Source organism: Mytilus trossulus, chromosome 8 (genome assembly GCF_036588685.1).
Source record: "Mytilus trossulus isolate FHL-02 chromosome 8, PNRI_Mtr1.1.1.hap1, whole genome shotgun sequence".
NCBI classification, from domain to species: Eukaryota; Metazoa; Mollusca; class Bivalvia; order Mytilida; family Mytilidae; genus Mytilus; species Mytilus trossulus.
Genome location: NC_086380.1, coordinates 61,091,789 through 61,106,380, shown reverse-complemented (window position 1 = coordinate 61,106,380; position 14,592 = coordinate 61,091,789). Strand labels below are relative to the sequence as shown.

At 32.4% G+C, this 14,592-nt stretch overlaps 1 protein-coding gene across 1 annotated transcript; it reads left to right on the top strand.

Moving 5' to 3' along the window:
- The first annotated feature begins 9,779 nt into the window (after positions 1 to 9,779).
- On the top strand, positions 9,780 to 13,562 carry LOC134727845 (ficolin-1-like). Its single transcript, XM_063592238.1, has 3 exons — positions 9,780 to 9,929; positions 11,474 to 11,570; positions 13,393 to 13,562. The coding sequence occupies exons 1-3, from the start codon at positions 9,780 to 9,782 to the stop codon at positions 13,560 to 13,562; spliced, it is 417 nt and encodes a 138-aa protein (XP_063448308.1).
- Positions 13,563 to 14,592: the final 1,030 nt, after the last annotated feature.

Here is a 14,592-nt window from a genome sequence, read left to right as displayed (position 1 = left end):
CAGTATACTAGAAGATTGATTTGAAAGATCTAGTAGTTTGGGTCATTTTCAAACAGATGGACGTCATAATGAAGACTTTACGAATACACAAAAAGATGTATTTAAACAGCTCTAAAGGCTTTGCAAAGTGATGAGTTTGGAATTCATTTCAAGAAGAGTCGTCAGATAGATATTGGTCCAAACAATACGAAGATCTGTTGAAGCAAATGCAAAACGGAGGAGAAAACCTGCTTTTTATGACAATATAATAAGAAAGACTTCCTATTTTTGCCGCAAAAAGAAACTAGAAACGTCTTTGTCAAAAACAACGCTAGAGAACCTTAAAAGTGATTGCTATATCTTTTCTAGACTTTTCATTTCTTGTCACAGTAGACAGTTGTACTTGGAATATTTCTTTATCCATAGAAACCAAACTGCTCCTCCGTCTTTATCTCAGGATGTCACTTAAAATAGTGGTATTAAGTTTCTGCAAATGGCTTTATTTGAAACAGTCTGCGATTTGCTGATCCAAATTGGTTCTGGTAGAACAACAAGGGTATGGAGTAGTTTTCTCTGTGAAGATGACAACAAAACTAAATGGTTTAAGTTTCTTGCTGACATAATTGCTTCGTAAGAGACTAATACAAATATGTGTGTTACTCATGGTGAAAATATTCTTCGCAATTGCCATAAAGATACTTCCTATCTATCCCCTCGTAATCATGAAGACGCAGATACACGAATATTTGTCCATGTTCGGCATGATTATGGAAAGTGTTGTAAAATGTAATTTTAAGCCTCGGTCACACCTTACCGGATAGCTCGAACGGACGCCTAACGGATAAAAAAAAAGTTATCCGTTGACAAAATTTTTATCCGTTAGGAGTCCGTTGGTGTACTAACGGACATGTAACGAATGCCTAACGAACACACAACGGACATTGAACGTACGTGAAACGGATACATACCGGACAGAACGGACGTCGAACGTACATCCAACGGACGAGTACCGGATAAAACGGAAACCTAACGGAAGCGTAACGGATAAAACGGATGAACAAAATAATCTGAAAATTAAAGGCAATAAACCATCTAAAAATTAAAGGCGCGTCAGATTGACATGGTATCTAGTATATATGTTATAATATTTGCTTCTGGGAAAGTCTGGTCAGTAGGACAGTTATCAAGGTCACACGTACCAAACAAATTGAACAATTTATCCGGGTTTTTTTTACGTTTCATCATACGAGGGTCACTTTTTGAGTTAACTGGTTTAGTTGATTTTATTTTGTATTGCGTTTTGTTTAGCATGATATTTGTGCAAATAAAGAGCTCCTCTGATTAAAAAAAATCAAGGTAGAAGCAGTGTGGTAATTCAGTCTTATAGAGTTTAAGTTGATTTTCTGAATTTGTTTATATTATGTACCTCTGGTATGAAAACGGATGTGGTGTTATGCGGAACTCTCCATCCGTACTGCATGCTACGATATTTTGCTCCAGAAGCAAGGTGTCTAAGTATAATTGCTAACTTGAGTCCTGGTTCCAGCGGATTTCTGTAAAAGGTATTCTGCTTAGCTTTGCGAGGCCCAACCCGCTGCAATATCTCGTCGAACATCTCTGTGGGCATTCGAAGGAAGTGTACAAAGGAATGCAGATCCTTCCGCCTAAGTTCGGTCATGAGTTGGTCATATGAACCAAAACTGCGTCGTCTTTCAGGACTAAGTCATGGTCGTGTCCACCATCTCCTTTGTCTTCTCCTTTCGACAGCTATAAGGTTTTTATTTGCTACATTTAAGTTGAGTCTGGCCTGCATAAGAACTGCTTGGTAGCGAAGACGTGCTCTTACTCACGAATAATAAATAGTCATGACACTCAAGAAAATCTAACATACAATATATTGGCATTTTTTACGCGAAATTTCAATTAGCATTTGTCCGTTTTACATCTAGTATTTTTTTAATTTTATGCATTTCTAATGCATATTTTTTTTTTTATGTATATTATTTTTCAAATTCTCTGTAACCTTTGTACTTACATGGTTTTATGAGAATAAACTATCAGTAGGCATCCGTTTTATCCGTTATCCTTCCGTTAATGTCCGTTTCACATCCGTTTTATCCGTTAGGCGTCCGTTAGGCGTCCGTTAGGCGTCCGGTAGACGTTCGTTGTTGAATTGGTCTACCGGATCTCCAACAGATGCATAACGGACACGTAACGGATACAAAACGGACGAGTACCGTACAAAAAAGACGCCTAACGGACGCATAACGGACGTTAAACGGACATTTTATCCGTTGGAGGTCCGTTCAAAGTTTTGAACATGCTCAATATTTCCAACGGACAGAACGGACGTCAACGGATAAAACGGACGCTTAACGGACTCGCAACGGATATGGACGGACGCCTAACGGATAAGAACGGACGTCTAACGGACATCAACGGATTGAAAAAAAGTTATCCGTTAGGCGTCCGTTTGAGCTATCCGGTAAGGTGTGACCGAGGCTTTATTAGGTAGTACTGACACTGCTGTAATAGTATCAAGAATTGCAGCAATCACAAAATTAGGTAGAACAAATTGTGGATAGGTTATGGAAGGAATAACGACTGTTGATGGCTTCCTGCACGTGACATATCAAATGCGTTTGGTCCTTGTGTAGCTGCTCCTTCTTTCGTCCATGCATTTAGTGGATGTGGCACTTTGTCGAATTGTCATTACAAAGGCAAAATAACGCTAATAATGGCTTAAATATGAAGCGAGGCACGATGTGAAATGTTAGCCAAGAAGCAGCAGTATTGTGATGCAATTTCGCCTACAAGAGGTTCTCTTCCAGAGCACATCAAAGGAGAAGTATATCAAGGAGGAGTTGTTTGGGCTCATCCTGATTCATGTATTTGACAGGTATGTGTTCCAAGTCATGAACAGTGGGGTTTTATGAAAGAAAAATCAATGACAGTTGGAAACCAAAATGGATTTCTTTGTTTGTCGTTGCATCGTCGTGTCAGAAAATTTTGAATTGCGGAGGCGAAAATCGAGCTGTGTTGGTCACCTCTTAATGCTACCGTTTTGACCTTCCTGGTACGAGTTGCTGTATGGGCAGCTGTCATATTATTATAAAATAAGCAACCTGCCTTTCTAACCAAACTAGGCATTTCAACTTAGCAAAGAGTGTTAACACTTGTTAAGTTGATGGAAATTATAAAAATATTCTCTACGTATTTGCCGCCATTTTGGAACCGGAAGTCACTATTTTCTTCATTTATGTGTTGTTTTATTGTACTTGTAATTTTCTTAACGTTATCATAACTTACATTGGATTATACCTATAACACAATTTTCAAGGATTTACATCCCTTGTGAAGTTGCATGAAAGTATAAAAAATGAAATTTTTGACTTTTTCGCCAGCATTTTGAAACCGGAAGTCACCTTTAGTTTCATTAATGTATTGTCTAGTCGTAATTTTAGGAACTGTAATTTACTTTTTATCAGATCTAACAATGGATTTTACATATAATACACCTTTTAAAGGTTAACGAATTATTGTCAATTTGTAATGACGCCATTCCGAAATGTGTGGTGGCCATCTTGAAAAAATGATTTTTTTTTCTGGCCAGCAGCGGATTTTTTTTAAGTATCATTAAGTCAATCTTTATACCAAATTTCATGCTTGTATCACGATTTGCACAATTATGTCCATAATATCTCCCACTAAAATTTGTTAATAAAGTATCATGTGTATGTTTTTTTTTATTTTGTATTATTATGCTGACATAGAAGATGTTTAGTTCTTTGTTCATTAATTAATTACAAATGCAATCAATTATCAACCCTTCTTACTCTTGAAGGACCCTTATATTTTCAAGCAGCATTTGAAATGATATAGTCAGGAGGTGTTTGCTGAAGAAAAATTAAGCATCTCAAGATAACATTACTTGGTCACAAAAAACAATCCCATATATATAAACCATTCAAACAATACAAAAAAATACCAGTATATCAATTAACCAAAAATGCAACATTCTCTCCTGTGGTTTTTGATAGACATAAACATGATAAAAATCATTACTTAATAAAAAAAAAAAAAAAACATAAACTTAACAAGATACAAAATGTTAGTACAGTTGTAGTTTTACCGCTTATGTGCTTATTTCAATTATATCATTTTCACTGAGTGTAAATTATGTTTTCCCATTACTCCCTCCAATTTAAAAATTGAAAATAGGCCTACTCGGACAATTATAGTGCATTTGATGTCATTGTTTACCTGAACTAACCAATAGATTTGCAGAAATCAGACTGTTGGTGAAAGAGAAATATATTAATATAAAAAAGAAGATGTGGTATGATTGCCAATGAGACAACCATTCACAAGAGACCAAAATGACACAGAAATTAACAACTATCGGTCACCGTACAGCCTTCAAGACCATTATTAAGAACATTTGGAGCCAAAATTTTCATGACTTCGAGTTTGCATTCAACATTAAGGATTAATGCGGCCCATATTATACTAATTTAAGATTTCTAGAAAAAACAGATATAATTTTTAGTGGTACATGGACCTCTATGTGGGACACCTCTTCTTTCTTAAAAGAATTTAAAGTTGTGTTGAAAATTGGCATGTAGAAAGATGATACCTGTACGATTCAGAATATATCTGATTTCTCTGAAGTTAACAAAAAGGTAAAATATATACAAAGCTGTGAAAATTGCAAAATTTGGTTGAGCAGATAGGGCTTATACATAATACTATGAAGGTGGCTGGAAAGTATTCGACTGCACATAATTTCATGCATGAATTACATAACTATTTGTCGTAAATTCCATATATTTTTTTTAAAATATTTTGATTGATTAGAAATGTTAAATCATTGAAGTTATGTTACAAATAGAATATTTTCGTTATTATCCGTATTTGTTAAAGGGTCAATATGACATTTCACCCATTTTCTACCATTTTCCTGCCAAAATTTGGGTTTTAAGGCAAAATATTTTTTTGCCTTATCGGTGATCTATGTTTTTTATTTGCTCATTCTTTGAAGATATATTTCAGCTTTTTATATTACAGTTTTGGACCAAGTGTCATAGAAGGTTTTTTTGATATTCCGATAAAAATATGTCAACACCTCTATTTTCCCTATCATTTCATTGAAAAATGGTCCCTTTTACATACCTGTTTAAAAGTAGATTTTTTAGCTTTAATGGTCCGTGACTCCCTATTTTCTCGACCAATTTGATTCATTTTCTCAAGGACTTAAAATAGAAGGATTGGAATCTCATAATTTTTGGAAAATATGTAGAGAATCGTTGGATTTGAACATATCTTCTAGTCATTTTTAAATTGCTTATATTTAATCTTATATCTTACCCCAAAAATAATTACCCTCCTTTCTTAAATAATTCAAATTACATGAAGGACAGGAACATTATCAACCAAATTAACTCTATCAATGTAGGAATCATTTAAGTTTAAGAAAATCTTTATTTCATTAAAATCCATCAACAACTTTTAAAGTTTTAAGGTGTACAGTGGGGTTTCTACAATGATTCTCTACATATTTTTTTTATCGCAACAAGGATTGTTAAGAAGTTACCTATCCCTCTATATACGTCCCTGATTTTCTGTAAAGAATAAAATAACAAAATTACGGCACTTCTGATAGAAACTTCGAATAGGCCCGAACAACCTTAAATAAAATGATGCAACAAACCAAGTGAGACTAAGTTAATTTATCACTTCAACTTTTTTGCAGTTTGATCTCTTACACAAGATCACACAATGTAAAAATATATTTACAGCCGATAATATCTTTGGTTAGCTTGCTGGCTAGCTGAACCGTTAAGTCAGTATTAGATAAGGTATACAACCCTCCTTTCGAAGAAGCATAGTCCTACATACATACATATTGGTTATCTGTCTAACTAGTCTACTCTTAAAGGAGGGTACTTTACCTTACCTACTACTGATTCCACGGTTCACTGATGAGTCTTATGTAGACGAAACGCGCGTCTGGCGTACTAAATTATAATCCTGGTACCTTTGATAACTATTCAGCTAGAAAGCGAGCTAACCAAAGATATTAACTTTGCCTACACACTCAATGGAATCGGCTGTAATGGTATAGCAGGGGTAACATTTTGTTGATTTCAATGAATAGACGAGATTTTAAAGACAACATTGAGTAAAATATAATTATGGATATCTGATGAATTAATGCTTCATGAAAATGAAAAACATCTCAAAACTGTCAAACGAAACATTTAAGCAAAACCTTGACACAAGCGTCTCCAAAACCTTAATCTTAAATACTTTAATGTTGTTCTTTTCCGTTTGTTTGATGTGCAAAAGTTTTAGCGAATATTTTGTTTGTTTAATTTACTGAAAACGAAGACTAAAGACGACAGTGATAGCTTATACATTGTATGTATCTCTATGTCCGTTTGTCAAAATGAAATAAAAGGTAAAAAGTAAAATCTTACAATTGTGAATAATATCATAAATACCCAGTACGGACACGTTTGAACAAATAAAGATGTACAAAATAGAAAATGCATGGGAGAACATTATCTCAAGGATATTATGTTCTTTTAATGTATAAAAAGTAAAATCACAAAAGTACTGAAATCCGAGGAAAATTCAAAACGGAAAGTCCCTAATCAAATGACAAAATTAAAAGATAAAACACATAAAACGAAAGGAAAACTACGTCATTTTTCTGATTTTGTACCGGAATTTCCTACAGTAGAAAATTGTGGATTCAACCTGGTTTTATAGCGCTAAACCTCTCACTTGTAAAACAGTCGCATCAAATTTCATATAAGATATTTTAAGATTATTATTTACCATATATATGTTAATCATCAAGAGACAGTTACTTATATCTATATATATATATTGTTGTGAATTAGTTATAGTTTCAGTTTAGTACTTTATACTCTTTTATTTGTTTAACGTTACTTATATATATCTTCATAAACCAAAGTACAATAGTACAGAGACATGTAAGGATATTAAACCAGAGATTTATTTTTATTATATTTGTATCTTTATATAAAAAGTAAAACAACAAAAATACTCTGAGGAATATCCAAAACGTGAAGTCCGTAATCAAATGGCAAATTCAAAATCTTAAACACATCAAACGAATGGATTACAACTGTCATATTCCTGGCTTTGCTAGTCATTTTCTTTTGTAGAAAATGGTTGATTAAAGTTTGTTTTATAACTAGCTAAACCTCTAACTTGTCAGATTGTCGCATTAAATTGCATTATATTGATAATGATGTGTGAACAAAACAAACATGCATAAAAGGTAAAAATGTCAATAAATGGGGGTACAGCAGTCAACATTGTGTTATTACTTCGATCACTATAAAAACAAACAAAATATGTAACAAAGAAACACTAAAACGTTTATAGACAAAGCACATTAGCAAAAATGAAAGACAAGAATTTAAAAAAATTACTTTCGTACAACAACGGGATGTTTAAGTAAAGAGCCACGTCATATGTAACAAAGAAATTTAAAATGCCATGAAGACAAATCACATTAGCAAAATTGAAAGACAGGAATACAAAAATTTACCATAGCACAATAATGGGATGTTTATGTACAGAGCTGCGTCATATGTAACAAGGAAACACAAAAAAGCGCTTTGTACGTATGCAATTTAAATTATAGTGTTTAAATTTTTTATTGTGTCACATATTTATTTTATCTTAGTGATCAATTTTATGTCGGATAACTCTTCTTTGAAATAAAGAAATGTATTGTCTAGTAGAATGACAATGTTCTTACCGGACAAAAAAGAATTTCTACATAGAGAAATATTGTTTCCTCTACATACAAATATTATAAAGGTTTTGAGATCCGATTCTGTTAAACATTTCCCGCAAAAGGAAAGCATTTTAGTTGCCAAGGTATGCATTTATATTCTAGTCAAAATATTACAATACATTATAGAACTACACCAAGTATAATGCATGTGTTAAAAAACATTAATTGTCAATAAACACCGCCAATATCATCAAAAGTTTCAATCGTGAATTTTAGTTACTATCACGACAAAAATATTGACTGAAAAAATGTGATAATATCCAACTTCATTCCAGTAAAGTCCAGCATCATGGTTCATGCTTTAAGGTTATACATTTACAGTGTAGTATTCACACTTTCCTACGGAATGGATATCAAAACTCAACGTTTTGTAGCAGACAAGCCTGTAAAGATTTGTTCTTCAAACAATTCATCTGTTGAAGTCCGAAAAGTGAAATCTGGTGTAATATGTGCTTCGTGGTGTATGCATCATCAATCATGTTGTTCTTCTGGTTTTGACAAACAAACTGGAGAATGTTTTCTAGATCATGCTTGTTTTCCTGACTGTGTTCCATCACAAAATGCAACGTTCTTACGAAAAGTCACATGTAAGTAAACACGGAATTCCGAAATAAGTTTTACCTAATAGTTATCAAAAGTACCAGGATTTACCTAAAAGACACCAATTCTTCGATTGTTCGTAAGGTTTTGACATGTTTTTTAATGAATGTATTTTTGGCATATTTGACTCCTTTTGTCGAAATACACTCTACTGTAACAAGATATTGAAATAAATGTGGTTTATCGCAAACACATTTATGATTATACAAAAAAGTAGCGTCTAAATAAAAGTGTGCAAATCTTATACTTCAAACTATGTCAGTGGACAATGTGACATAGCCGAAAAATATTCTAAATGGCCACCAAGTTGGGATTCAAAAATCACAATAAATTTTATATGGAAGTTGTTTCAATGCATTCTATTAAACACACAAGATCAAAAAGGATCAAAAAGGAAATAAGAAAAATCCAAATATGTAAAATTTTTGTCGAAAAATAGAAAAACCATATTGCCACAGGACTTGTGTTTACTGATTTATGTTCCGGGAAACAAATTTTGAATAAAGTGTAAGAATGAAATAAAAAAAAAACACTAAACACAAGTAAAGATGATGTTATAACCATAATTAATATTTTTCATGCAAGCTTAGTTTTCTACGAAACAAATAAATGGAGACGTAGCATAAACATGATAAACAATACTTAGATGACAATCAAATAATTTTTTTTTGTCTTTATACTAAAACTGTTGCAATTAAGCATTTTATAATTATTGTATATTACATTATTATTTACTTGCATACGTGGTATACATATTACTAGTATAATATATTCACATGATAATCAGAGAACCATGTTCAAAAGTCTTTCGGAATGATGAGATTTTTAAAAATAACTCACTGAAAAACAATACTTTTAATCAAATACAAAAAAAAATGCTATTTATAAGCTCACATCGGACAGAAGGATGTGACCTGTAGGCTGTCTCTGGGTGAGTTTTATTTTATTTTCTCAAGAGTGCATACTGCATAAATATCTTGAATAATTTCACATTCTTGTTTCAAATCATAGATAAAACTGAAGATTACGAAACAACAGTATCTGAAATCACAAGAGAAAAGACAACAAAGTTTGAAACGACGAGCGAAAGAGACACTCTCAGTGTCACAACAAGCGAACGAACAACAAACCATGGCACAACAAAGGAGAAACTAACAATTCAAAAACAAAAAAGCAACGGACTTAACATGACGAGCCAAAGGACCACCATCAGTGCCGCACAAGCGAACGAACAACAAACCATGGCACAACAATCGAGGAACTAACAAGCCAAAAACCAACAAGCAACGGATTTATCATGACAAGCCAAAGGGCCACCCTCGGTGTCACAACAAGCGATCGAACAACCAACCATGGCATAACAATGGAAATCCTAACAACCCAAAAACCAACAAGCAACGGACCTGACTGTAATGGTATTTCTGGTGGAAGTTCTAGTGGTGTTTACACAATATATGTTGAAAATCTACCTCTCGATGTATACTGCGAAATGACAGGTTCTGGTCAATGGACGGTAATGCATTCAAATTTTAATTACAAAATCAATGAAATTTCAATGGTTTGCTACATAATATCTTTGGACACAATGATATATCATTTTGCAAATAACTTTGGAAAATGACCATTCGTAGTGTAAAGTGTCAATATAAAGTTGATGATTACCTGTCTTATGTCTCTGTATTAAGAAATGACGACTATAACATCATAATGAGGTTTAGCTAGCTATAAAACCAGGTTAAATTAACCATTTTATACATAAGATAATGCCTGTACCAAGTCAGAAATAAGACAGTTGTTATCCATTCGTTTGATGTGTTTGAGCTTTTGATTTTGCTATTTGATAGTTTTTTTTTGGAAATCACGAAAAATTCATTTATCAAATGATTGAAGAAATTTAATATTTTTGAAAGGAGAAAGGAGTAGGTTCAGTAAGACCCCTTTTTGGACCAAAAATATAGCAGTTTTACAAAATTGTTTAAATGTAAACTTTTAATTATTTTTTGGAAAGTATAGTGCCTCCGATTCTAGCTTAAATATGAGAAATCTGTCAAATATGCCAAAAACTGTCACTTTTCAGATGGTTTTTGTCTAAAACGGAAGTGGCCGCATTCGTGTTCATTCTTGATATTGAAATGTAAGTTGTGTTTAATGATAATACATAACATATATAAAGGTCAAAGATGAACACGGATGCGGCCACTTTCATTTTTGACAAAACCCATCTGAAAAGTGACAGTTTTTAGCATATTTGACAGATTTCTCATATTTAAGCTAGAATCGGAGCGTTTTTAATGAGTGAATCAGTTAAAATCTTTCACACAAAATAATTGAATCAATTGAAATAGACATTTAAGTGTTTAAAAAGTGTCCAAAACTATTCGTCAGATAAACTTGAAATTTGAGGCCAAAACCGGCCCTTACCGGACCTACTCCTTTTACGAAGGGCTAGAATTTGTCCTAATATTTTAGAATTTTAAATGACCAAACGTCAAAAAAGTCCAATGTTTTTTTTATAATTTGCAACAGCTTTTTGCCCTTCTTACTTTGGCTCCTTTCCCTGATCTCCAGACTTTTTTCAACTAGGGATTCAATATCAATCATGGTCCATGGCACATTTTGGATACAGATAAATGATGATCGAAGTGTGCCTTAAAGTATCACGTTCCAAAAACATGCCCTATAATTTCTATTACGATGGATTTTGTTTTACCCAGCAATAATTACGTCTTTTAAAATCTCCTTTTGATTCGGTTATGACTATTATAAAATTAAATTTTTACTTGCCATGTATACTGCACATGCAACATGTGGACCAAAATCTATTCAACCTTGTAGAACACCACAATTTTTTAATAATTAAATTGGCTCTTTTTATTGTATTTATTTTAACTTTATTTTGCATTGATGATCAAAAGTACGGATACTTAGTGCAGCTTATAAATAATAAAATAAGTGACAATGATTAACAACTATACAATTTATAAATCAAATTATACAATACCTACAACTATGTTTGATAAATTTGTAAGAATTATTTTTCATTATTGAAATGTAAAGGTGTTTCAAAGAAGAATAGATGGTTCTACAGATTTCTACAGGACTTGGCAGGAATATAAACAGGGATTTGGGAATGTAAATTCGGAATACTGGTTAGGTAAGTATTTCGTAAGGACCTGACAAAAATTTTAGTACAATTTTTTTTTTACGATAGTTAATTTGATTTCACCCCAAGTATTTGAAGGGGATCGCGTAGCTTAGACTTTATATTTCAATGTTGTGTTTTGGTGTACTATTGTTTCAATTGGTCTATTATAGCCATGGCATTGTCAGTTTATTTTCGACCTATGAGTTTGAAAGTCCCTCTGGTATCTTTCGCCCCTCTTTTATAAAGATTTTCTTTTTCATTATTGCATTTAATTAATTTGAGAAATAACCATGTTTTGAAATCTATTTCCTGAATACTCCGATCAATATAGACCATTAAACATGTTTGGTTTGTGTGTGAATAACTTAATACTTAATTTATACTATCTTAAGAAAGAGTACCGTATACTATTATGGTTTACTTTTAAAAATTGTGACTTGGATGGAGAGTTGCCTCATTGGCACTCATACCACATCTTCCTATATCTATTTATTGTACTTGTTATCGACTATTTACACTTTTTTATCTGCGTTTTTTGTCAATAAACAATATATAATTTTATACAGACATATATATTCCTAACCTACTAACATTTATTCCATACTTTAAAGGCACTGGCTACGGTTACAATGAAATGTAACAAAAATAAAAATAGTATTGTTACATTAGAGACTAATTACCGGAATACAGAGTTGGGTAAGGATCCGTTTAATTACGAATGTTACAATAATACTTGACTCTAAGGTTAAATTGCGTTATTGTTACATTAATGCACTTCAATGTACGCTAGATAAATTAAACTTAAATCTTCTATAATTGTGTTACTTATTTTGTTTTGCAATAAAAATGAAATTATTATCACAAAATACATGAACTCTGAAAATGAAAACACCGATTCTACCAGTTTCAATATGTCGGCAAATTTCCTTCACAATTTACTAATATTTTTATGTTTTATTGGGGTTTAATCTATGCTAAGTTGGATGTAAAAATCAGAGTTGAACATAAATCAGTATTGGACGGCAATGACTAATAAAATCTAAAAAAAAAACTTAACTCCGAGGAAAAATGATAAACGGTTAGTCCTGTTTCCGACTTAAACATGGACGAAAATATAAACATCTCAACAGGGATTTTTATATACAAATCCTTGATCGTAAAAGTAAAAAAAATATTTAAAGTTTCTTTAACTTCAAAACGTATTTAAAGAATGGAAATACATACGTGCATATTGCTGCACCACACGTTAGGATTTGTTGAAACTGTAACTATTCAAATATATTTTGTTTAAATTGTATGCAATTTTGTATAATTCAATTAAAGTTTTCAAGTTTTACTTTATTACGTTTTACTAGTCCCACTGTAAATTGAAGTGAATTAATGTAACAATAACCCAATGTAATCAAAAACTCAATAATTATAATTACATTCGTAATTAATCGATTCCTTCCCCTACCTTGCATTGTTGCAATTAGTCTCCAATGTAACAATAATATTTGTATTATTGTTACATTTCCATGTAACCATAGCCAGTGCCTACTTTAGATCCATGTTAATATTCCTGCCAAATCTTTAAATCCTGTAAAAATTTGTTAAACTATCTATTCTACTTTGAAACACCTATATATTCATATATCTAAAAAAAAATATACCATTTTGTCCGATGTCCTATCTAGTTTTCTTTTTCTATTAAACATGGACCCTGGTGAAACCTGGTATATTTCCTGGTAGGGTTCCATACACACATGCCGATCTTCATTTTCATGTTGGTGCTGTGAAAACGGTAGATAAAATGAAGCACAGTATGTAAGTAAATGTTTTGTATTTACAGGGAATGACAATTTACATAAGATCCTATCTACAGGGAACTACAAACTACGAGTTGATCTAGAAGAATTGAACGGTGAGGTGCGGTATGCTGAATATGAAACGTTTGATGTAGGCAATGAAGCTACAAACTACGAACTCACTATAGGAAATTATAATGGAAATGCTGGTTAATATTGTTATCATGTAATTCATTTTTTTTTTTTTTTTTTGTTCAGATCACATCATGACTCCAAGTTCTTACTTAGTCAGGGATCTCCATGGATGAAAATTGAACCATGGAGGAACTTTCACCATCATAAACCGTATCTACGCCGTACAGTGTAGCGCGATCGAAAGTATTTCATTCCTCCACATAAGGATAGGTGAACATGCAAATTCATTGCTTATTTAAATTATATGTAGATCTATTTAAATTTTCATTATAAATACTATATAGAAGTATATATATTTTCAATAATTGCCGTTTGTAACTCTTCAAAGGACAAGCCCTCAAGCCCCCTGCCTTTCCCTTAGTCGAGAATGACCAATAGCTATCACGAAGGTCACCATGTAGTTCTCTTGCTATTTTTGGTAATTGTTATGGGGGTTAAAAATCATTGAAGCTTATTTTTCACGGTAATGTCAAAATTCAGAAGTCATGAAACCATTACCGGTATGGCTGATTTGCATAAACGAGTCGTTCGGGTTATGTAAAAGGTTAAAAAAGATTTGTAAAGCAAACGCTGTCAAATGAAAAGGTTTTTAATGACTTTATTTAGCAAATCGATGCTATGCAACATGCATCGTTTGAGTCTGAATAGAAACCGGAAATGCGGATGTATCAATTTCATTGTAAACTACGAAATGAATTCGGAATTACGATACGATATTTCTTTACAGGAAATATTAATATTTTTACTTTTAACTTTTAAAGTAATTCTATATTATCGTTACAATACAGCAGTACTCGAGTTATTTGCGATGAAATAATAATTACTGTTTTACGTGTTATTTTGTACTTCTTAAAAAGGGGGATGCTGATTGCGTAAGTCAAAATAAACGCACGTGTTCGACTTGTTAAAACTTTGTAGCTGGATTATTAATTTATTTATTTAATCTGAATTATCATAAGCATTTGCGGAAACTTCGTTAAATAATTCGACAAATGTATCGTCTATCTTCGGATAATCTTATCCTGTCTGGTTTGTTGATCTACCTGTAC